The following is a 26,825-nucleotide window of genomic DNA, read 5'->3' on the forward strand; positions in this document are numbered from 1 at the left end:
GTGGCGGAAGGAGCAAGGGTGTACATACTATACATATGGTATAGTATATACCATATCAACTGGAAGATCATGATTCATGATCAAATGACAAACAAACAATGAACATTGAACATTGAACATCAACAAATAATAAATATTAGTCTAGACTCTATATATCAGCTTTCAAATCAATAGTATGAGTATTTAGATTCTACTATCTAATAGTAATCAATGATCATATGAGTCATGACATAAAGATGATTACAATAAGTATCATGTGCCATGAACCATGATATCAAAATAAGTATATAATGCAAACAAAAGCTACAAGTCTCCAAGAGTCCAAATCAAAATGTCAAATCAATGAAGGAGACTCCTTGGCGTCCCCCCACAATGAAGGAGAGTCCTTGGCGTCCTCCCATCAATGAAGGAGACTCCTTGGCATCCCCTCGCACCCCCACACTTAGAGACGTCTCGCAGTCTTCAAAACGACCTAGTTTGGGGGGGGGGGGGCGCATCCTCGTGTTACACTGTTAACAATTAATTGGGACCCGTGATGGCACAGACGACACATATAATCTTTGCCTCATTAAAGGTATTTCAAATATTTCATCCTTGCTATCAGATAGGAGGCACTGAGTCTTCAGTGTTCCAGGCCAAATATTTAATTATGACTTCGGCAAACTTTCACCACAGCATTAAAAAATTTCACCCTATAAATGTAAAAAACCAAATCTTTATAATATTAATCCCTGGAATGTATTGATCCCAGTGCTTTGAGCTGTCCTTTATAATGAATCTTTGATTGTTACAATAGATACATTGTGGGATTAGAGAAAATGCATCCATACCTTGAGTGGACCCATTCAAAAAAGTATTTTCCAATATCATAGGGTCACATCGATTATTAAGATGCTTCCAGTGACTTACGTTCCATCAACAAATTAACAGAAATTCCAATTTAATATTCTAATATTTGGGACTCTTCTCCTTAGCTGTGCTAAAATTCATAACAAACATACATATTCTCACAAAGCTATTATATAAAAGCTTTATTTTTAGGATGCTATTGACTGCTAAATATTAGAACTTGAAACAATCCTTACAAATTCATGTACAATGAAGACTTGCAAATTAGGCACAACTGTCAACTTTGAGACCTCACGGGCTGGCAAAATACACTGCTTTGATATCACTATATTATTGATGCAGGAGCATCCTGGGTTGACGTGTTATCTTGCTCCTTTGTTTTCATTCTGCCAGTTGTTGCCGAGTTACAATCATTGCCGAGTTGCAACAATTGCCGAGTGCCAGTAATTTTGTAGTTTAAGCCGAGTTGAAGTTATCCCACGTCATGTTAACACTCGGGTTAGTATGTTATCTTACTCTGCAGTGTGTGCCGAGCTATTCTTCATGTGTCGAGTGATCCTTCATGTGGCAAATTTTCTTGTTGATGTCGAGTGTCAGTGTTTTGGACGAGTTTTCTATGTTTTTGGATGCGAGCCGACTTACAGGATTTATTTCGACCGTGACGTTAATGATAAGATCTTGTCTTGGGAAGTGTGCAGACCATTCTAGAGTCGACCTTTATGTTTTGTAATGTTCTAGAATCTTCTATAAGCCGTTTTGGCAAGTATAAATAGGGTGTTTAAGCATAGAGTTGGGGCAGAACTGAGAGGTTTGAAAAGTTGGTTGCATATGTGTCTGGAAGTGCGAATTTGAAGCTGGAGCTTGGATCTTGAATGTATTTTGTACCTGGCTATAACCTAGAAGGCCTTATAGTTGGGCATGTATGTTGATCATTTGATGAATCAATAAAAGAATATTGTTCTCTCTCTCTGTGGTGCTGTTCTCTGTGTGTTTACTTTCATTGTGTTTACTTAGCAAGGTTGGTTTGGATTGTTGGGTGTGCCTTTTTCCCTAGTTATTCTTGCCCTCCTTGCATCAGGTGGTATCAGAGCTTGAGGTTCGTCCTTGTGGAGATTGGATCGTGTAGAATCCTAAGTGGATTTTGTTGTAGGGTTGCAAATCTGTGGATTTGACCTATAACTTGCAGAGGGTTACGATCTTGCAGGAACCTGATTTGTAAAGATGGTTCGTGGCAGAGGAAATGTTGATAATGTAATATCAGATACATTGAGACAAATTGCCGCCAGATTAGATGCTGTGGAGACAACCCAGAGGAGAGGAGCACATCTTGAGGATGTAAGTGATGATGAAGCGGTAGCACCAAACCCTAATTTGGAACCTGAAGAAGATCAAGATGAGGAAAGATTGCTGAAAGTATTGTCTAGGGCACATTCGATGCCTACTGTAGAAGTTGTTCTTTATGATGGGAAATTGGACACCAATGCTATGTTGGATTGGTTCTTTGAGTATGAAAACAGTCTTGATAATAGGAAGGTGAAGATTGCAGTTGTTAGGTTGAAAGGTCATGCTTCACTGTGGTGGGAGCATTCGCAAACTGATAGACAAAGGAGAGGAAAGGAGAAAATCAGAACTTGGGTGAAGATGGTGAACAAGTAAAGAACGAATTCCTTCCTACTGATTACCAAGTTAGCTTGTTGAGAAAGATGCAAAATTCGAGACAAAGAGACATGACTGTGAAAGAGTATATAGAGGAATTCTATAGATTGGACATCAGATGTGGACATGTCGACGATGATGTTGAGAAAATTGCATGATATCTAAATGGATTGAGATCTTGAATTCAAGATGGGATAAGTTTTGTGAAATTGGAAAGTGTGGAAGGAGCATATCAATATGCCTTGAAAGCTGAGATCTTGACAAAGAAGCATGAACAAAGATAAATACGTAGAGGTGGTAGATTCCAGAGAGGCAAGAGGTAGATTTTATGGTGAAGGTGACAGATTTGACAGTTCTGCGCAAGATAAAGGCAACTCTGAATGGAAAAATGATGACAAAGACAAGACCGAGTGTAAAGGTGGTAGTTAATACCTTAGAGGTACTGGTTCTTACCGAGGAAGAGGTAATTCTTATCCTAGAGGTGATTTTCGTGGTAATTATTTCGGATGTGGTAAAGAAGGGCATAGATCTTTTGAATGAAGATATTCTAAAAGTAGGCAAGGTAATAGAAATGTTGTGATTCAAGGAGACATTGAGAGTTCACTAAGTGGACTTGAGGCTGGAGAAAATCTGATGGTGAGAAGAAGCTTATGTAATAAGGGAAGTGATGAGGAACTTGTTTTAAGGATAAATCTTTTCAAGACCAGATGTAAGATGGCTGAAAAATGCTGCAAGGTGATCATTGATAGTGAAAGTTCTACAAATTTGGTATCAGAAGAGTTGGTTACAAAGTTGCAGTTGCAGAGGCCGAAGCATCCCAAACCCTATCATGTTTCATGGATCAAAGATGAGCATAAGATATTGGTAAGTGAGCAATGCACTATGAAGTTCAAGATTGGACATTACTTTAATGAAGTACTGCGTGATATTATGCCTATAGATTGTTGTCATATTTTGTTGGGTAGACCTTGGCAATATGATAAATATGCTGTACATGATGGAATATTGAATCAATATACTCTTTGGGTGAATGGGAAGAAGCAAATATTGCTGCCTTTGATTGAAAATCTAGATGAGGTTAATTGTACTGCAATAAAAGTTTGCATGGTTAATGGAAAGCAATTTGAAAAAGAAGTGAAGAAGAATCAAGTTTGTTTTGCTATAGTTTCTAGAGGACCGAGTGTTGGTAGTAATGACCGAGCAATAGAAGTTGGTATCGACCGAGTGACATCAGATAGTGGTAGCCAAGTATCAGAAGAAATTATAGAATTGCTGAAAGAGTATAAAGATATTGTTGTCGAGGATATTCCTGATGGTTTAGTGCCAATAAGAAGTATAGGTCATTGTATGGATCTGATTCCTGGAGCTAGTTTGGCGAACAAAGCACCATATAGATTGACACCTAGAGAGAATGAAAAACTTAACAGACAAGTGCATGAATTGTTGCAGAAGGGATTAATCAGAGAAAGTTTGAGTCCATGTGCTGTACTTGCTGTATTAGTACCTAAGAAGAATGGAGAATGGAGAATGTGTACTGGTTCCAGAGCCATTAACAAGATCACAGTGAAATATAGGTTTCCTATGCTGAGGATGGATGACATAATGGATTGTTTGAGTGGAGCAAAGTATTTTACCAAGATTGATTCGAAGAGTAGCTATCATCAGATCAAAATTAGAGAAGGTGATGAATGGAAGACTGCTTTCAAGACAAAAGATGGTTTGTATGAATGGTTGGTTATGCCTTTTGGTTTGACTAATGCACCTAGTACTTTTATGAGGTTGATGAATGAAGTTCTGAAAAGATTTTTGAGTAAGTTTGTGATTGTTTATTTGGATGATATTCGGATATTCAGTAAGACTAAGGATGCACACCTTGCGCATATTAGATAAGTATCGCAGAGATTGAAAGAGGAGAAGATGATTAATCTGAAAAAGTGTTCTTTTATGCAAGAGGAGATTGTGTATTTGGGATTTGTGATTTCAATTGATGGTTTGAGAATGGATCCTGAGAAGGTTAAGACAATTTTGGAATAGTCTACACCTGAGAATGTGGATGAGGTAAGATTATTTCATGGTTTGGCTAGTTTTTATAGGAAGTTTATAAAGAATTTCAGTGCTGTTTGTAATGCTATGACTTAGACAATGAGAGGAGATAAAAAGGATTTCAAGTGGACACATGGAGCTGATAAGAGTTTTGAGACATTGAAACAAAAGGTTGCTGAATTGCCTGATTTCAATAAGGTATTTCAAGTTGAATGTGATGCAAGTGGTAGTGCATTAGAAGCTGCTTTAAGTCAAGAAGGTAAACCTGTTGCTTTCTTTAGTGAGAAGTTGAATGATGCTAAAAGGAAGTATTCTATGCATGATCAAGAGTTTTATGCTATTGTTCAAGCTTTGAAGAAGTGGAGACATTATTTGTTTCCTAAGGAGTTTATGTTGTATATTGATCATAAAGCTTTACAGTACTTGGGAAGTCAACATAAATTGAACCAAAGAGATATGAAGTGGGTTGAGTATTTGCAGAGTTTTACATTTGTGATTTAGCATAAGAGTGGAGTTACTGACAGAGTTACTGATGCATTGAGCAGAAGACATTCTGTGTTGACTGAAATGAAGATTGAAGTTCTTGGTTTTGATGACACGAAGGAGTTGTATGATATTGATCCTGATTTTTCTGAGGCGTGGAGAGAGTGCCGAGCGCCAAATCTGACAAATCACATTAGTAAGTATGATGAATATTTCATTCAAGAAGGTATGTTGTTCAAAGTTATTAAGTTGTGTATCCCTAGAAGTTCTATGAGGTTGAATTTGATTAATGAAAAGCATAGTGGTGGATTGGCTGGACATTTTGGAATTGATAAGACATTGAGTTTGTTGGAGGAAAAGTATTATTGGCCATAGATGTATAAGGATGTTCAAAAATTTGTGAAGGGTTGTGGAGTTTTTCAAGTTGCAAAAGGAGTAAGTCAAAATACTGGATTGTATACACCTTTTTTTTAATTCTTGAGAAACCTTGGAGTCACATTATTATGGATTTTGTTCTTGGATTGCCTAAACAATGAAGGTGTATGATTCTATATTTGTTGTTGTGGATAGATTTTCTAAAATGACTCATTTTATACTATGTAAGAAGACATCAAATGCTGAGCATGTTGCTGAACTTTTCGTCAAAGAGATAATTAGATTGCATGGATTACCAAGAAGTATTATTTTTGACAGAGACAGTAAGTTTGTTGGTTATTTTTGGAGAACTTTGTGGAAGAAAATGGGTACTAAGTTGAAATTTAGTTCTACATTCCATCTATAGACTGATGGACAAACATAGGTTGTGAATAGAAGCTTGGGTAATTTGCTGAGATGCTTAGCTGGAGATGAAACACATAATTGGGAGATGGTATTGGCACAAGCTGAGTTTACTATAATAATTCTATGAATAGAAGTACAGGGAAGACACCTTTTGAGATTGAAACTGGAATGAAGCCTAGAGGAGTATCAGATTTAAGGGATGTTGTTGGTGAAGAGAAGACAAGTACTGCAAGAGAAGAATTTGTTGATTTATGGAGTCTTTGCATAAGGAAGTCAAATTGAAGTTGGAACAAAGTAATCAGAAGTACAAGGAGAATGTTGATAAGTCGAGATGATGTCATGTTTTTGAAGTTGGTGATGAGCTGATGGTACATTTGAAAAAAGGGAGATTTGCGGTTGGAACATATAGTAAGCTGAAGATGAAGAAGTTTGGACCTTGTAAGATCTTGAAGAAGTTTGATAGTGGAAATGCTTATGAAGTTGAATTACCTGATGAAATGGATATATCTCTTATATTCAATGTTGCTGATCTGTATAAGTATCATGAGTTAGATGATGGAGTTGTACCTGATGATTATCCTAAGAAGCAAATTAAAGAGGTTGAACAAATATTGAATCAGAGAGTTGGTAAAAGCACAAGAGGAAAAGAGTACTATGAATATTTGGTAAAGTGGAAGAACAGACCAGTTGAAGATGCTACATGGATTTCTCAATCTGAGTTGGATTCGACTTAGGTTTTGACACTTGCATGATTAAGGAGAATCATTTCTTTCTACCCTAGTTGTCTGATGCAGGAGCATCTTGGGTTGACATGTTATTCTGTTCATTTGTGTTCATTATACCAATTGTTGCCGAGTTACAGTCATTACCAGATGCTGAGTGCCAATAATTTTGCAATTTAAGCCGAGTTGAAGTTATCCCACATCATGTTAACACTCGGGTTAGCGTGTTATTGAATCTCACTCTACAGTGTGTGACGAGCTATTCTTCATGTGTCGAGTGATCCTTCATGTGCCTAGTTTTCCTGTTGATGCTGAGTGCTAGCATTTTGGACGAGTTTTTTGCGTTTTTGGATGCTAGCCGACTTGCGGGATTTATTTCAATCACGACGTTTATGATAAGATCTTGTCTTGGGAAGTGTGCAGATTGTTTTAGGGTCAACCATTATGTTTTGTAATGTTCTAGAATCTTCTATAAGCCATTTGGCAAGTATAAATACAATGTTTAGGCTTAGAGTTGGGGCAACACTAAGAGGTTTGAAAAGTTGGTTACATATGTGTTTGGAAGTGTGAATTTGAAGTTGGAGCTTGAATCTTGAATGTATTTTGTATCTAGCCGTAAACCAGAAGGCCTTATAGCTGGGCATGTATGTTGATCATTTGATGAATCAATAAAAGAATATTGTTCTCTCTCTGTGGTGCTGTTCTCTTTGTGTGTTTTCTTTCGTTGTGTTTACTCTGCAAGGTTGGTTTGGATTGTTGGGTGTGCCTTTGGCTCTAGTTATTCTTTCCCTCCTTGCGTCAAATATCCCTCTAGGATATTTTCTCTTGATGTTTTTACCAAGTATTTTGCAAGAATTTACACAAACATTCTTCACAAATTTTTCTCGTTACGTACAATTATGTTCATTTGTGAGATCCATTTTTGAATCCACCTTAAAATCAAATTGGCTTTCCATTCAATTGACTAAATTCAAAATTGCCAATGATTTCTGTCCCAACAATTTTGAACCGAAAGCCTAAAGCTTCCAAATTCTCCAAGAGAACAATCACCAAAACATAAACCAAGCATACCAAAAGAAGCCTCTCAATGTTCTTTAATAGCTCTTTCCTGCGAGTCTTTGTTTTCACTCTGTTTGACTCTTGATATTTTTTTCTTTTGTTTCTTTATTAATCCCCTTCGTTTATATGAAAATGATTTTATTAATATTCATTAAGCTCCATTAAAGTCATTTTAACACTTTATTTAATGTCATTTAACTTTCAATGCTCACATAAAAGGGGGGGCATTACATGTTGTTTTATGGTATTGTAGAATTAATCAACAAATAAATTCCTGTCACTGCATTCACAATTCGGCTTTGTTTTTTGCTAATCTATAGTGCTCATGTCCACAAATTTATAGAGGTTGCTTTTCACAACCTTAACTTCTTTGTTGTTCTATCAATCAAATGGACCATCAAATAGTTTGGTATACTCCTCATTGGCTTCTCTTTTTCCCATTTTGTTCAAGAGCAATGGCATTGATTTCTTAAGCATCAACCTTCAAATCTTTCTTCGTTATAATGACACCTTTCTCACATCCTTTAAGATTTATCATCACGCACAGTGTCATGGTGGATTGAATGTTGCGGAGTGGATTTTATTGCATAATTGGAAGCAAGCAGTGTATGACAATGTAATTATGAGATTCATCTCCAAATAGAGCCTCATGAGGTTTGTATTTGTAATGCAAATTACAACTGATTGTGAGGGATACTGTGTCAACCACACAATCTGTATGACAATTTAGTTCATTCTAATGTAAATTACAACTGATTGTGAGGGATATTGTGTCAACCACACAAGCCGCATGGCAATTTAATTTAAATCTTCCTTTCACTTTTGAGCTTGTACTGCCCATAAGCCAATGGTCAATAGAGGTCTTAGACAAGGTTTTAATTGCCATAATCCAAATTTTGTGTAGTATAGGAGCAGCTTGTGAAGAATACCTCTCTATGGTGTTATGGGCCTATTGAAGGATGTATACAATGACTGCAAGCTATTACCCATTTAGCTAATGTACTAACAAGAAGCAATTTTTTTGATGGTATATCTTATGCCAAGTTTGGGAACAAAGAATTGGCAATAAATAGGCCTTTAGAGAGTAGTTAATCCACTCTAATAAATGAATAATGATTTATCACATGGTAGGTTATAGAGGTTGTGCAAATAAGGCAGAAGTACTGGCATGATAGGGAACTGTAGAGAATGAAATAAAAAAGAAGAAGCTGTAGTACTCATGTATAATGTTAAGCAAGAGATCAGAGCTTAGAATTTTAATGAGGTGTATCTTGGGTTGTTCAAGACCTAAGAAATGTTAGCCAATGGAAGTTAAGGTTGTAAAACTTGGGTGGGATGCCAATGAAAGGCATTGGTAATTGGTTGAAGATAAAAATCCATCTCCAATGGATAGAAATTGTAATTGACATGGAAGTGGTCAACAATGATAAAGATAAAGGTAAAGATATGGTAGAATTTGTTAAATGTGACTTTAAAATAATATAAGGGAAAAACATGAAGTGTGAATGTAGAAATTTTTATTTTAACCCATCTGGATGATCTCTTTTTTATTTTAGTTTTTAACACCAATGGTAAAATGGAAAGTGCAAAAGTAGAAACTTTTATTTTAACCCATCTGGATGACCTCTTGTTTATTTTAGTTTTTAACACAACTGTTAGCGTAGTGATTGTACAAACTACAATCTAAATTTACACAAGTACCTATCCCATGGTCAAGACTTGAAAATCTTGTACTGCGGAAGTTGTTTCTTCCTTAACATTGTTGCTGTATAGTTATTTGACCTAATTGTATTGGAATCATCGAACTTTGCCTCTGTGGTTTTCTGCCCCCTGGCCTTTTGTTGATTATGTTGTGAACCTTTCCATGTGATGTGTAATTCCTGCTTGGCCTGCTACATACACTGAAATGTTGTCTGCTGTGCTGACTTTTTTAGTCAATCTTTTTGTATTAACTTCTATGGCTACCTTTTTCATATTCACTTGTATTGTACAACATTTCCTTTGTTGACGCCACACACATTTATGTAGAATGTGCAAATTGTCTCATTCACCCTACTTTCATATGCCAACTCTTTAATATATTTTCTTCTTATAAAGTTTTGATCATTCAACTTGTACAAACTGCAAATGTTTCAACTGATTTCTGGCCTGATGACCAATATGTACTCTAATGCTTTATTAGTTGGTATGCTAAATAAATTCTGTGCAAAATGCAAAACCTGCTGTGCAGACAATTGTTGCACATAAAATATCTCTCCTTGTCTACTTTTCTGAAGTATTATGAATGCTGTAATAGGCTGTATTGTGTTAGGCCTACTCTTAGTTTTGTGAATACTGTATCTTATTAGTACAAGGCAGGGAACTAATGTTTTCATTCGTCCCCCACATTAATTCTAATGGAAAAATTACAATGTTTAAAGCTAGAGTTTCGGTACATATATTTTTAAAATCAATTATACAGTTCAAGTTTCTAATTTCAGATTGGCCAGAGACTAATTTCCGGGGCTTTTATCAACTTTTCCCAATTGAAAAATATAAGGAAAAATAAGAGATAAAAACGAATTTATTATTTCGTAGTCTCATTAACACCTGTCAGAAAATGTGTCAGGCATGCTCCGGCTATAACATTCTTGTGTCCATTCAACAAAAGTATGATTTTGCCTTAGGTTTGCCTTGATTTGTCGAGCACCAATTTTAGAAAATTAAAAATATTGATGCCAACCACATTCTAAGTTCCAGTAGTTAGAAAAAACAATAGTTTTATTTTTTTCTTTAATTTAACAAAAATTAATATTTTTTAATAATATAAATTTTATATATAGAATTAAATTAATGTGAGTTCCTTTCTTAAAGTGTGAAATAATTTAGAATTTATTAAAATATAGATATATTGTCATAATTTCATAATTAAAGTAAACACAATTTATATTAAAAATAAAATAAAATTTTAAAATATCTAACATTAATTATAAAAAATGCAATAAACTATATTATCAATATTTGATTATTAAAATTTAATACATCTAAAATTTTTAAAATCTTTTTTATACACTAAAAAATGGATTATAATTCATATATTTCAAGTATACTATTTTTATATAATTTTAATTTAAAAAAAATATTCTATAATTTTGATTGTATGATCATTTGGAGATGAATATTTCAAATCTTTATAATTTGTGACATGTAAGATTAAAGAATTTAAAATAAAAGATTTAAAGTTCAAAATTCTTTGTATGATTAATAAGTCTAATTTTTATAACTTTCTAAATATTCAATGTGTTTATGTGTTTCAATATTTACTTCTATTTATTGAGTATTGTACAGGCATCGAGTATTTCTAGGCATCAAAAAACATATAGCTATATCAGATGATATGGTTGGATAGTCCCTATTGTTGTTTTATCTATGAAGTTGAAAGGCTTTGAGGCTCATAAATTTTGTTGCTCTATATTATACTATAGCTTTATTTAACATACTTTACTCCAGCCATGTTTGGCCTTCTCATATTAGTTCCCTCTTATTATTTCCGCCATTTTCATAAGGCAGGGACTCCAGCTCAATCAGAGCTCTTGTTACATGAATACATTCAGACAATTACAACTTTATTCCTTTTAAATGTCATGATTACATCCTTTATGTGTGTATTGTAGCTCAAATGTGGGTTTTGCCATCCATGCAAATCCATATAATAAGTAGAGATCATTTATATCTTATGTTGTTTAATGAAAGAAATTCTAATTTGCTGATCAGTGTGTGATTTTTGTTTGTGTGCATGGTTGTCTATTTGATTCATGTATGTGTAATCTGTAGTCTGTACACATCTTTATAGACATGCATATAACATACCTTATGCCACATATACTTACGTTTTGCAGAATTCATGGTTACATATTTTCTTGATAGGTCTTACATTTAAATTGTCAATTCGTGTTAAGAAATAATGTTTATGTTTCAAACTCATTGTGAATTTAACAGGAAAAGATAAATGTGTTTTGCTATGGAGTATACAAGACCATATTGCTTCTATATCTGAAGCCTCGTCTTCCAAGCAAACAAGATCTCTCGCATCTCATAGTGAGAAACAGTCAAATAGTCCTTCAATTGGTGCTAGAGGTGTGTATAAAGGGCATAAAGACACAGTTGAGGACGTACAGTTTTGCCCCTCCAAGTAAGTAATTTCAATATCAAGCTTCTAGAATTTGAACTTTAAGGACATGTTTTCATTCTTTAGAGATTTTCCTGTAGCTTTAATTGCACTCTTCCTCTTTAATTGTTGATGGCCAACTTTTGTTTATATTCTATGGTAAATTGAAGTTTAACAAGAATTAATCTCAAAAATCTTGGCTGCAATTTAGTCTATTTACTATGATAATATAGTGACAAATCATATGCTTAAATGGTGTTTAAGTTACTGCATTCTATATATCTAATTGTAGTAATCTAAGAGAAATATTTTCAGTTTAGCTGTTGATATGTTGCATGTGTTGGTGAAAGAGGACTTCATACTCTCTTACCAGTCACTTGGGGTGAGATCAATGCCAATTCCTCTCACTGTGTGCACTCTGATTTTATAGTTTGTAGTAAGCTTTCCTGTCCTAAAATGTTGAGCCTTGTAACAGCTGCATTTTGCTTCTTTTTATGGCTTGACTTTGGAGTCAGTATACATCTGACAGTAACTTTTGATGCATTAACATGAATGTACTGATCCAGTCTTGGTTTTCATATACAAGGAGTGTTCATTATGAGTCCTTTCTTTGAATGTTCAAATGCATTAGTTTCTTCTTCCCCCATGACATTGTATGTTTTAGTTGTTAGAATGTTAGTAGACGGTAAACCCAATGGATGTGCACTAGTTGCACAGTTTTTGAATTTATCTGATGTGACGCTAGCAAGCTTAGAGGATGCTTCTATATAGATAACCGATCTTACCTTGTTTGGAGTTGTTTTCATTTCTCATTTGTAGAGAACATGTATGAGGCGTAAGTGTTAAGGCACTAAAGAAGACCAATGCCTTGGCAGCAGACAGATAAATGCCCTCAATTTGTTGTTCCCTATCTCAAAAATAGAAAATAGATGGAGATGTTGTGCCTGTTATGCTGCATGTCAAAGGAAGGAAAGATAGGGCTACACTTGTTACATGTTCTCCCATTCACTGTTCATATGGGATGCCAAACTGATACGAACCTCAAGGTTTGCTTCCTTCTGAACACTGTAAAATTGTGTACAAATAATTTTTTGAAAATGGTTGGTGCATTGAATACCCTAAAGGGTATTCGCTTATTTGAAGCATAAATGCCTCTCTCAACTACATTAGTTGTTAATAAATGCACCCTGTCTGAATTTATGGTACTCTGAAATGTTGTCTAGAAAAGATACATTTCTCTAAAGACACATTTTTCTACTTGTGATCTCCCCGGTGTTGTGATCTTTGGAATTGTAAAGGTGCCATTTGTAATAACTGCATTTGAATTTCAAAAGTTTGCATAAATGCTAAGTTGTTTAGCATTTTTTTCTTGAGATTGCACTACAAGTACAGATAACATCTTAATCATTTGCCTTTGCCTCAAATATATCGTGGATAGACTATAATATAGTTCAACGTCAATCTTTCTGTATATCTGATATTTATGTTATGGTAATTGCTTGATTTTTTTTCCAAAGAATTAAATGTACATATATAGGCAATTATATTGATGACGTTTCCTAAAGAAACAATCGATATCTGATTATAAGATAATTTAAGATTAGATAAGATAATTTATTAACCCTATCATAACAAACTTATATTACATTATTAACCCTTATCTAAATATATACGTACATACTATTCTAATACTCTCCCTAAATGGTCAATTTCAATTTATCAACTACACCAAGTTGTCCCCTAAATTTTACAAACTCGTCCAAGCCCATCGAGACTTGGTGAGAATGTTTATAGACTGATTTAGTTGGATTATATTGCAACTGTATGGATTTGTCTTCTACAAGCTTGCAGATGTAATGACAATGAGGCTCAACATGCTTGGTTCGCTGATGGAATACGCGATTTTTTGCAAGTTTGAGCACCCTTGATTGTCACAAAAGAGAGGCGAAGGATCTGCTCAAGTCATGTGCATATCAAAAAACATCCTTCAAAGCCAAATTGCCTCACAGACTACTTTACCACTTTTTTGCTATTCTGCTTTAGTTGAGGAAATAGGGATTATTTCTTGCTAGTCCATGTGATTGCACCTGTTCTGAGACTGAAGACATGCCCAGATGTAGGCTCCTTGTCATCAATCGAAGCTGCCCAATTTGAGTTTGTGAAACCAAAAGTCTAGGATCTTTGCTTCTGCTGTATAGAATGCCAAAATCAGAAATACCCTTCACATAATGCATCACATACTTTGCTGCAACCCATGTTTAGCTCTAGGGGTTGTCATGAAGCAAGAGATGTAACTCATGACAAAATATAGGTCAGGTCTAGTGGTAGTGAGGTAGATGAGATAAGCCACTAGTTGTTTGAACACAGATTCGTACACCATAGGTGAATCTGATTTGACATAAAACTTCAGCCCTTTCTTTATAGTTGTGGATGTACGTTTGCAATCTTGCATTTCTTGGCATACTTGGACTGAGGTATAAAAATACTATCATTTGTTTGCCAAACCTCAACACCTAAACAGTAATGCAGAAGTTCCAAATCTGTCATATCAAAGGATTGGCACAAATAGTTTTGATATATAAATTGGAATCATGACACCTCTTAAAGCCTTGATCATTGAGGTACTTATCAATCTTTATGCATCTAGCCCGAGGAGCTTGTTTTAGGCCAGAGTGTTTTCATTAGTTTGCATACATGGTATTCTTTGCTAGCAACCTTGAAGTTAGGAGCCCTCTGAATACCTTTAGCCTCTGAATAGGATTGAGTCTTACAAGTACTGTGAATGTTGGCCATAAGAGCAAAGTTCACTATATTCTATTATTTTCTATTGTTTCAAGATAACCTACCTTCAATGAGCTCATCATCATGAAGATCACCTATGGCCTTGGCCAACCATTTCAGTCAAAGAGTAGAAGTACCAATATCTTATTTTGGAGGAACGACTGTGCCGGATTGGCTGGAACAGGTTCATCAGGATCTAGATTAACAAGTTCTGGAGGAAACTTGGTTGGTGCAATAGCATGCCTAGAAGACTCCACAAAGCCAAAGTTAGAGATATTTGAATCTCTCCTTGCAACTGGACCTAATGGAAGACTATATCCAAAATCCTTAGCTTGCAAAGCCTTCAGGTTTCAAAACTAGAGAAGAGAGCTGAAAAGGTCCCTGTTTATCATCAAAGACAACATCTCAACCAAATATCAGTCGGTCTACATTAATTAGTTGATATGATTTGTGGTTCTACTGTAGCTTGTGAGTATTAGCTTTTGACTCTTGGAATCCAGTTTTGAGTATGGTACTTGTAGTCCAAACATAAGTGAAAGAGCCAATGAATTTCAATTGAGTAATTTAGGTTCCCTACTAGACTAGGCTTCCTCTTAACAACTTGTGTAGTAGACCTGTTCAAATTTGATTTTACCTTAAGTTCAAATTTGAAAACTAAACAACCAATATTGCAAGCAAACTGTTTGACAAAATAACATAGCGAGTGGAAATCAGTTTTGGAAAAGCAATATGAAGACAATGGCATCAGATGACAGTTTGGTTTAAGTGTTTGGTGAGCTAAGTTTCAAACCTAGTTTGACAGTTGTAGAGGAATCTCCTTTTGTTTTGTTGCAGTTTACTGTTGTTGTATAGTGACTACTTTAAGTCAATACAAGTGGTCAAGATTGCTGGTTACTACTTGTTTGATGGAGATCATAAGAGCTGCAATGCCTCAAGAACCTTATGAAGATGGCATAATGAATGAGGCACTTCAGCCAATTGCTGATAGCTTCTAATATCTTGGAGACATCAGAAGTTATCATTTCTCAAGAAGAGTTGCCATGCTTAAAGCATTTGCATAAATCAGATTGAGTAATCTTATGCTTGACTTGGAAATGTATGATTTAACTCATACCATGTTGCAACATTTCTTGGTCACAATCAGGTAAGAACACAATAAAGATGTCATTACAGCCATGAAGACCATTATGGTTATGACATATAATGAGAGTAATGCTCATTTCCAGCCCCTTATGCATATATTGTTAGCAATTTCAAGGCATGAACAAGATGCTTTCAAATCTGGTTATGAGTTAGTCAACAAACTGCCCAAACAATGTGAGTGGAAGATTGAGAAGTTAAAAAAACAATGGGCTGAAGAAAAACCAACTTCATTGGAAATACATCTTGCAAGATCTTCTAAAAAGAGTAAGCATCAAATGAGGAAAGGACAGATTTGTTTCACATGTCAGAAGGCGTGGGCAGTTGAACATACTTGTGAACTTATTCAAGAAGAAGATATATTGCAGCCAAGAGGTGATGAGGAAAAAGTTGCAGATGAAATGAGTGCCATGACTTTGAGGAGTAGGTGAAAAATACAGCTTTGAATACATCTCTTATTGGAAATGGTGAAAGCATAGAGAATAATCCTTTCCAATCAGCTAAGGTAGATAATGGGGAGGAAGAGGAAGAATCAATCATCACAGGTGAGGAGTATTCAAAACTCATTTGGTGATTTGCAAATCCATATTGAGAGAAAATGTGAAGAGAGAAACTTCTTTGCTGAATCTTCATACAATCATATTGATAGATAGATAGATAAAATTTTAACGTCCACGAGGCTAAAAATAGCCTATGGGACAGCAAGACAACTCAAGCAGACTTAAGTAACAATGTTCGTTGCTTGTGTAGGATGATGATGAGTCCACCCAATTGCTCAATGTACTCTTCGTTGAATAGGTTATGCGAAGAACTGTCACATATAGTGTCCGCAAATTTATCTCTACTACTCTTGTAGGCTTCACATTCTAAAATAAAGTGCTGTTCAGTTTCCACTTTCCCAGAATTGCAGAATCTGCAAATTCTTTCTTCCCAAGCCTCCTTTGGCCTCTTCCAACGTCCGGTCTCACAACGAAGTTGGTGAGAGTTGGTTCTCAGCTGAGCAATAAGAATTTTAGCCCTCCAAGAAATGTTGGCTCCTATGTGTGCTTTTTGGAGTTGATCACAAGTGGGGTTGAACTCATTTATATAATATAATTTCTTCCTTCCGTTCTCACTTCTCCAATTTCTCTTGTAGAATTTCTCCATGACAAAGACCTTTATTTCTTTATTATTTGTGGGGCACATATTGAATTGAATATTCCATTTACTCATCCATTTGATGTTTTGTTGCATCCATGTCCTTTTTCGTTGACATAGTGTTTCACTAAAGACCACTTTAGGCCATCTATCCTCTTCCATTTTTTCGATTCTTTTTAGATAACTTAGAAGGCGAACCATAGCAAGTGCCTCAATAGGAGCAGCCCCCATTTCACTTAGCATGATATCATATGGAACAATGCTTTTGATTTTAAACTTGCTTGTGATCAAGCGCTTTTGTATTCCTTCGATTTGTTTCCATTGTGCTATAGTAGTGTTGCTGGCCCATAATTCACACCCATAAAGAACAACTGGCAGCACAAGAAGACCGAACAAGGTTTGAATAGTTTTCCAATCCCACAACTCTGCTTCACGGCACCTATTCTGAAGAGCATAAAAAGCCTTCCACCCACCTAATATCCTTTTATACTTGCAGCTAGACCAGCTTAGTTTTTTGTTGAAATCGATGCCAAGGTATTTATACTCTGCAACTTCTTCAAGAACACTTCCATTGTAATAAAATTCATGTTGGTGTTGTTTTTCATTATTAGAGAAAATCATAACCTTAGTCTTCCTGATATTGACTTGCATCCTCACTATTCCGCAAAAGCGCTCAAGAGAAGATAGATGATCTTGCAAACCATAGGCAGATTTGGCAATTAAAATGAGATCGTCCGCATATAGGAGCAGCTTTATAACAAATTCACCTAGCTGAATGTCTTCACCCTTTTGCATGTTTAACCACTCTTCCAGTTTGTCAATATATAAACCAAACAAAGTAGGAGATAAAGGGCAGCCTTGTTTGACCCCGATATCGCTCCTAAAACATTCTGAAATGCCATCTGAAGTTCTGATTTTAACTTTCACCTCTTCGTACATCCTATGAACAGCAGCTTTGAGATGCATAGGAATCCCCAATTCTTCCATCCTAAACCAAAGCTTGTCTCTCGGGACGGTGTCAAAAGCCTTTCTAAAGTCGACAAAGCAACAAAATACCTCTTCCTTTTTCTCCCATTCTTTTTCAATAATGTGTCTCAAAGTGACACAGTGATCCACTGTCGAGTGCTTTGGCCTAAAACCAGCTTGCCCTTTAGCACGTTTATGGTTTTCTTCTGCCCATTTGCTGATCCTAGTTTTTATCATGCTGCCAAAAAGTTTAGCAAAGAGGGGATTGATCATTATAGTCCTGTAGTTGGAGGGATTGTTAACATCATCACTCTTAAAAAGTGGTATTGCAAGGCTGATTGTCCAATCTTTCGGAAACCCTTCTTGACAAATTTTGTTGAAAATTTCAGTGATGTGCGGTGCAAGAGTTTTCATACCCCACTTCAGATATTCTGCTTGGAGCGCAACAAGGTCTTTTGCTTTACCTCCACCTAACTTCTTAATCCTTGCCTCTATCTCTTGCATAGTGAAAAGATTTGTATCATCATTGACCAAAGGTGGCTGTCCCACTCCACCCTCTTGTTCATAAAGTTTCTTAGCATATTCAAACCATTGGGTGGTAGTAATATTATTATTTTCAGTTTGTTTTCTCCTTGGTTGGAGTTCTTTCCAAAAACGTTTGGGGTTATTTCTGCCCAAGAAAATTAACTCCTCTCTCCTTGTGAACATAAAATTAGTTTTTTTCTTCTTTAGGATCTGTTTGTAGGCCTTAATGTCAAGGTTAGTTTTATTTGACTCCCTTAGGTTTCTTCTAGCCCTCTTGCATTCCTTATCAAACCAAGCATTGGCTGGAAAACAATTAGTTTCAGATTTTCTATTTTTTGCTCTCTTGCATTTTGAAAGAGCCTCATGAATCAAATTTGATAAATCATAACTATTAACACCATGTTTATACATAGGGTGTCCCATACAAAGTTCCTCAAGAGTAGTTATGAAAGTGTGACTGTTTTCTGAAGTTAACAAAATTCTGCCCTGAGAAGGGGGGTATTGAGGGCCTTGGGTTTTTGCTCCAATCTGCCTATCCTTTGCCCAATACAAATTTACGTACAGCGGTCTATATCTGATTTGAGATCCCAAATGTGTTCTCCAATTGCAACTTCTTCAATATTTTCATACAAATTCTGTGAACAAATTACATAATCTACCACACTTGCTCCGTTGTATGTGTTGCAAGTGAAAGTGCCTGACTTAGCCCATTTAGCCAAACCATTACAAATTATGAGATCAAATGTGCCACATAGAGTGATCAATTCTTCCCCAAAATGATTGCAGCCTTTAGCATCTTCGGATATTCTTTCCCATTGATGATTTCTTTCTTTTGTGAGCCAAATAGGGTTATCATTTACTTTGGAGCTGAAAATACTTGCTTGCCAATTTGCTGTCCTAGCATTGAAATCTCCAACAAGAAGAACATCCCCATGCTGTGAAAAAATAGCAACATCTTTCTTTAACGCAGCATAGGGGTCATTGTGATCTAAGCCACACTTTTTATAAGTTTTAGATACTTGTGGAGCAAAGTAACAGGCTGCAATCCTGATAAGAGTGTTATTTTCCACAATTTTGAGCCATATGAATTGTTTATTAGAATCAGTCTTTTCCAACTGAATGGCACGACCTTCCCTTTCTTTTACTAGAACCATTATACCTCCATAACCTTTACCATTTCCCGCTACCTCATTCCACACTGCCATCTTCCAGTAGCCTTCAAACAATGGGGTCTTACATCCCTCATGCTCATGTGTCTTTATGAGACAAATAATGTCTTTGCCTTTCGCAATAGGTCCTAACCTAGGCCCACGTCTCCATGGATAACCTCTGCAATTCCAACAAACTAAACTTAAGGACGCGTGGGTTAAGTTTGATTGCTATTTGTTTTGATGTGAAAGACTCGAAGTTGAGTTATTATCGCTAAGCGTGATTGCTGATCTTGTTGTATCGCTGCATGCTAATGTGTTTGTTGTCACACCTTTGTTGCCTTCTTGCTGCCCTTCATTGGAGTGGTAGCCAAAATGAGCAATAATTGCTTTTCTCTTGAACATCCAAGCTCTTTTGCCTTCATTTCTAGCTGTTCTGATTTTTTCCATTTCCATTCTTCTTTCTACTTGCTGTCTCATGGTTAAATCCTCCTCTATAACAAAGCGAGAACCCCTCAAGAGCTGTTTTTTGTTAAGTAAATTTTGTTTGTCGCTAATGCTGGGCATGACTGCCTTGATTGGCCTATTTCTCTCAGCTTGTGGTTTGCCAACCCTACAAGCTTGACAAATTTGTCCTTGCCACAACAACACATCTTGTAGGAAATCCCTCGTTAAGTCGAGGGTGTGTTCGCCTTCCCCATAATCTTTTATCCCTTTGATAATTATATTGGATGCCCTACGTTGCCTTTCCTTGACCTCTCTGTCTTGTGTGTTCACACGAATCTTTGCCTCTTCTCTTGCCATATCAAGGTGTTTGCTGTTTTTGTCCCAAGTTTTGGTGACTTCTGAAAAACTTCTCCTCTCCTCTTCAACCCCTGCCTTTCCCAACAAATTAGTGTGAAAAATCGGTCTCTCCTTATAATGAGATGACTCGATATTTGTTGTGACCTTGTTTGTTTCCAATTTAGCATTCAGATTTTTCCATTCATCCTTCATGTTCTGCCATTCAAGCTTCCCTGCTAAAAGTGTTTCTTGCAGCGTTGAGATTTGAGCTTTTAAAATGTTGTTATTATCTGCAAGAGTTTTATTTGCTGCAATTAACACCTGCATAAGAGTTTTATTGTTATCCCATTTGTGCCACATGGAGAGTGTATGGCATATTCTAGAGAGACAACAAAGTGTGATGGATATAATGTTCTCAAATTGAGAACAAATCAGAAAATAATATGGGTGACAACTCATGTACCCTAGATGAATTTGCACATAGACCTTTAGCATTGCAAGATTTGAAGGACAAATCAATGGTCGCAAAGGAGAGGGTTGTGCAAGTATTAGAAATGACAGATAATTTTCACAACTGTTGATAATTCTCACACATCTACAGAAGATGAGACATTCTTATAAAAGAAGATCAAAACCCTAAGAGGAGTCTAACCTAAGTTGCATGATAATAATTAATAAAAAAATAATTATTATGTGCCTTAAGTTTAGATTAAGTAAAAGAGAGTTAATATTTATCATTTAATACGCACAACTATCAAGTTACAAAAAATAGTGAATTGTGCCAAGTATGATTTAATCCTGGTCACCAACACCAAAAGTGCATATAATAGATGTCTATTTTAATATTGGTGTTATTTGAAGATGACAAACTTCCTCAAGAGGTGTAGAGTGCTCCTGGATTGTGGGATCTGCACATGAAAAGTTCAATTGTACTTATCTTGGCTCTAGAAAGGGTCTGCAACTGGCGGACTACTGTCTTGATAGAAAATGCAAACTTTAGGAAAGTTGCAGCTTCCAGAAGTGTTGGAAATGACTGGAAAGATTCCCCTGCCTTAAACATTGCATGAATCATAGAGTAAAAGGCTCCCCTTCCTTATTTATCTCAGAAAAATCCACGGACACTACCAAAGTGTTGATATGCACTCCTGCTAATGTCTCAAAAGTGTTGATATGCACTCCTGCTAATGTCTCAAAACTGTTGAACTGTAGAAAGACCTTACAGGTCTTATTGCTTTTCTCTTGCTGTGATGATCCTTTTTCCTTACACTGGTGGGACAGTTTCCCCTTTTCTTGAGCAGCAATAGCTTCAAAACCATTATGGCTTTTTCTTATCCATGATTTTACTCTGCTTTGAACGTGAATCCTTCATTGAGACACTTACAGATTCACATACAAGGTTTTACTGGGTGGTCCATGCTCAAATCCAGGTCTTCCGATTTTAATTACTTATTTGAAAATTACTTGCTGGATGTTGCTTGTACATTTTTCCTCCACCATCACATATTTTTTTATTCAATTAAAAACTACTTATAGTGCTATTTGCGCTGTTTTTTGTATTTGTGCAATTAACGTTGCAAGCAAATAATTGCCTGACTGATGCTTTCAATTTGTATGATATCCATGAAGTGCACAGGAATTTTGCAGTGTAGGTGACGATTCCTGCCTTATTTTGTGGGATGCTCGTGCCGGTAATGAGCCAGCTGTTAAGGTATTTATCATTTTATTTGTTTAAGTACATGTTACTTTTTATTTATTAGTTCATGTTGTATTGCAGGATCATGATGCCCTCCTAACACAAGGAACATCTTTGTTTGGTCTAGAATTTCGTGTTGCTGAGTGGATTTTTAAAACATCACAGGGTTTCATTTTTTTAAATATTTACTGAATTGTGTATGTATGTTAGTTGAAATATAATCACCACAATATAGTTTTCTTTTTTATTGTTGAAAGCTGAATGAATGTTAGATTAAGGTGACCAATGACTCAGTGAAGACAAATTGTAACTCCTCTATTACTGTAGCTCAGAGAGTTGAGAAAGTTTGAGGGAGGAAAATGGGTAATGTCATTATATACTTGTAGGGCATTCTTTATGATAATATTAAGTTCATATTTACTTCGAAAAATGGTCTTTGGAGCTTGGTCATTATTCATTTTACACATTTCTATATTGTTGTGTTATGTCAAAGACGTATCACTCATAAGCAGCTTCAAATACTCTTGAAACATGTTTTTTTTCCAAATTAGTTTTTGGGCTAAAATCCTAGGGAAGTAACTAAATCATTCTATAGGTTGCTTAAACATGAAGACATTTCTGGAATAACATTTATTCTTCATTGAAGGTATTGGAAACTGCCTAGAAAGAACATCTGGAAAGAGTCAACAAGTACATTCAAATGAAATTCCTTATACTGTGGTCCCTCATTTTTCTGTATCAATTTGGATGAGGGTGGATTCCACCACAAAATCTTGAGACGAAAAGTGTTCGCTGCAACAATTAGGAGAGACTCAAGCATTTGTTCTCATTACCAGGTGTAAGAATGGATCAAGATAAATCATACAAAAATCCCTATTTCAGCTATTATGCCTCATTCTAGGCCTGAGGTCTCATCTAAAGTTCTTGACTTCCTGAAATTTTCTTTTGTGTTAATTTGGTTTCTTGTTTGATGACGTAATTAGATGTAAATAAGAGGGAGAGCCTTTGACCAAACTTCTTTTTTTCAATTTCATTGGCATCCTGTTGCACTCTACTCAATATATGTTGTAGACGTCCCCTTTGGTATAGTGACATTTTAATTTTCTTTTCTTATGTTAGCATTTCAGTCTGTCCCTTATAGAGTAACACAGTATAGAACTTCTTGGAAGGTAAAATGTTTCTTTGAATGCCCTTATATCAAAGATATAACCTCTAAACTCTAAACCATAGTCTGAAAACACCTACTTGGGGGCCTGAATTTTTTTGATTGAACTCTGTTTACTGCCCTTGTTGAAATGAGTATATGAATTAATAACAGAGATGACAATGCATAGCAAATGCAGGATTAATGTATATCTTTATCCACACATGGAATTGTCATGGAAGAAGACCAATGATGGTCATCCAAGGATAAAAATTGTTTTGTGTAGATCATATTGCTTTCCTTGATACACAATCTATACAAAAGACGCGATGGTTGTCAAGAGGAACATGACCGTTGACCAATTGATGCGTTTACCTGCTTGAAGCTGACAAATAATTAAAGTATAGTTGGGTAACATATATTATCAGAACATTATAAGAGTCATTTTACACTCACAACATTGTCCCCTGAAAAGAATCAGTTGCTCTTTGGACAACAATTAAACATCAACTAACATTAGGGAAGCCTTTCCAATCTGATGATGATATTATCAATGAAGACTCGTAGACAAACTTGGAAGTGGACTATGCAAACTCTGATTATGAGAGGAGGTGGCAAATCAAATGAGATTGGTGGGTTTTGGAAGGAACATCACCAGCAGGGTCAAGGGACAATGAACCTCATTTTCACTAATTTCAAAAGGCAAGCAACAATGCTAATAAAGCCAAAATGACAAAACCAAATTTTTAGAGTGTTTAGTCAATGTGTGTTAGCATGTGAATAATGTTATGAATCAACCATACAAGGGACTCCATCTAATTGCACTCTAAAAGTTGAGAGTGGTCAACCACCAAACCTATATAGTGTTGCAACAAGGGTTTACATTTTTTGTAACTAACTATACACATTACTTACTGAGAGCACTAAGAATGGGTTTTAGTGAAGAATACATTGTTATTAGGAATTACACCCATGAATAGATTGTTCTTGAGAATGCTTTTGTGAATAGACAATTATTGAGACTGGCTCTGGAGAGTAGATTTTTGTTAGGAATGGTTCTTGAAAATAGACGTCTGTTGAGATTGTCTTTCAAGAATAGACTTCTGTTGAGGCAATTGGAAGGCCGTTGAATTTAAGAGTTGTATCATGAGGATTTTCAATTGCAAGTGTGCAATAGAATTTTTAGGTGTACAATGAAATATTTGTTGTAATGAATTGTTGAAGTCATGTTGTGTCATCCAGTTGAAACTTGTTGTAATATTGAAACTCGTAATATGAAGGAATTATATAATAGTAACACAGAGATGCGTCCCCCCCACGCCCTTTTGGCCCATGTCTCAGAGATGGGGACACACTGGGGACATGGGGACTTTGTCCCCCTTTCCCCAGTGTTGCCACTATATTCTGCCACCTCCGTTGAGGATGGGGGACATCCCAGTGCTGACTATTTGCTGATTTGATTATTTATGTTCAATGTTTGATGTTCGAATTTAATGCAATGTTCAAGTATATTCTCTTTTACATCTTTATATAACTAGCATTTTAAGTACCATATGTATAGTATATACAACCCTCCCTATCTCCCACTACCGTCCCCCCACTGTCCCCAAGTCAAGGCCCCTTTGTCTCCCCGTGTAATTATGAATTATATCATGTTGAATAATGAAAACTTAAAGTCATTGTTTACCGCATCATAGTGGTGGCTAACAGTTTGTTGGTATTTGGGCATTGCTCTCTTCTCTGTTAGACCTGTAATGAGTGAATTCAGATGGAATCTTTCTATTGGTTTGATGACATATTTGGTTGGATGTTTGGGTGATTGAAAAATCTCTTAAGAAAATGAGCATTATACTTTTTATACTTGTGTACAGGTGTTTTTGTGATGCATTTGATTTAACTGTACAAAGTACACAAGTCATGTATTTTGATGATATTCACGGAACAATATTTTTTTATAATATAAGTTGTTGTGATATGTGCTACCACACAGTTCTAAATGCCATTTCATGTATGTCTTCTATGAGACTGTTATTCTTCCTCTATATCGTAGATGGTTCTATGCTTTACAAACTAATGATATTTGGTAGGTTGTGAATATATATTTTAGTTATTTTGAGCCGAGCCATTAGTGATTTGAGTCATATCATAAAATATACCTTCTGGATTGTGTTTTTGAATTTGTTGTGGTTGTTATATTCATTTCTTTGAATTTTGTCAACCAATATTCATTGGAGTAGCTGAAAACTCCTTTGTCCCTCCTCAGGGGTCCATATCCCTGTATCCAATTTGGATACATTTCCCATACTGCCTGAATACCCATTGAATACTCTACCCATGTGTGCTATATTTCCCATACTGCCCAAATATGCATTGAATACTCTACCCATGTGTGCTAACAAAACCTGGATTTTCTATTTGTGCCAAATACCATGTGAGATTTTTGTTTTTTAACGTTATGTAAATCTTCCCAAATTTAATTTAAAGAAATTCATAAATGCAATAATTTTCATTGTTATGGTACAAACAAAACCTATAGTAAATAAAAAAGATAAATGAAATGTATTTCTATTTCACTGACCCATATATCTGGGTTATCTTCCAATGCAAATTCACTATTTTGCATACTATAAAGTGTTAAATTAACTTGTAATCATTTATGTATCTATATTGCTTTTGAAGTAATGACAGTCTCTCTAATAACTTAGAAATTTGTGTTAAATATGTGTATGTGTTTTTAATTAATGTGGTATCCAGCTGTATATAGATTGGGGGTCTTAGAAATCGGCCATATCCATATCTGATACCTTATCCACACCCTTGTGCATGCAATTTTCGTATTTATTGGCTGCATTTTTCATAGCCTGTCATACTATTAGTGACACGTATTGAGGATTTTGGTCTTTTAATTTCACTTAATGGTTTTAACTTTGTGTTGCAGGTGGAGAAGGCACATAATGCTGATCTTCACTGTGTTGATTGGAATCCTCATGATGAGAATCTAATTTTGACTGGGTATGTTGTATACAAACCTTTTGTTAGTAGATACTAGAGTTTAACTATTACATTATCACGATTTATATCATCAAGTTCAACTGTGGTTTGTATTTTTTGAGGGCATCATGGTTTTAATTTTCATGGAATGTGCCAATCGACAATGTTTTAATGGGCCTTATTAGTATCTTGTCCCACTTTGTCATGCCTAAACAATGATCTTAATTTAATTAGCTTTGTTAGAATCCTGCCCCACTTTGCTATTTATCTTATCATATACTCCTGATATATAACTTCTTATATACTCCATAATATAATATTTAAACAAACAGGTCTGCTGATAATTCAGTGCGCATGTTTGACCGACGAAATCCAATATCCGGTGGAGTTGGCTCACCTGTACATAAGTTTGAAGGTCACACAGCTCCAGTTCTTTGTGTCCAGGTATGCTGATTGTGGCATGCATATAATGGGAGATGACATAATGCAGCTTAGATTCCTCTAAGAAAAATCATATATATTTTTTCTCACTATGGGTAAATTATTGAAAATTTAATTTGTTTTACATGTGCAGTGGTGTCCAGACAAAGCGTCTGTGTTTGGAAGTGCTGCAGAGGATGGTTACTTGAATGTGTGGGATCATGAAAAGGTTAGTTTGCAGTAAGAAATTTAATTTTTTTTCTGCTGCTTACCATATACCTCTAGGTTTGCTTTTTATTTTCTTTGTAAAATATAGCACTGGCCTACCTTTCCATGCCTTGAATTCTTTGTCTTAAGA

General features: G+C 35.6%; 1 protein-coding gene across 1 annotated transcript in view; it reads left to right on the top strand.

The window, feature by feature from the left end:
- FVE (Transducin family protein / WD-40 repeat family protein) overlaps nt 1-26,825 on the top strand; it is a 159,487-nt gene that overhangs the window by 45,241 nt on the left and 87,421 nt on the right. Inside the window, exons 8-12 of the mRNA XM_089807014.1 lie at nt 11,571-11,763; nt 21,846-21,927; nt 25,995-26,068; nt 26,380-26,491; nt 26,622-26,696. Of these exons, the coding sequence (XP_089663140.1) occupies nt 11,571-11,763; nt 21,846-21,927; nt 25,995-26,068; nt 26,380-26,491; nt 26,622-26,696 (536 nt within the window). The remainder of the gene's footprint in view (nt 1-11,570; nt 11,764-21,845; nt 21,928-25,994; nt 26,069-26,379; nt 26,492-26,621; nt 26,697-26,825) is intronic.

This window comes from Cupressus sempervirens, chromosome 10, assembly GCF_028749045.1.
Source record: "Cupressus sempervirens isolate cs-2001-9-10 chromosome 10, ASM2874904v1, whole genome shotgun sequence".
Taxonomy (NCBI): Eukaryota; Viridiplantae; Streptophyta; class Pinopsida; order Cupressales; family Cupressaceae; genus Cupressus; species Cupressus sempervirens.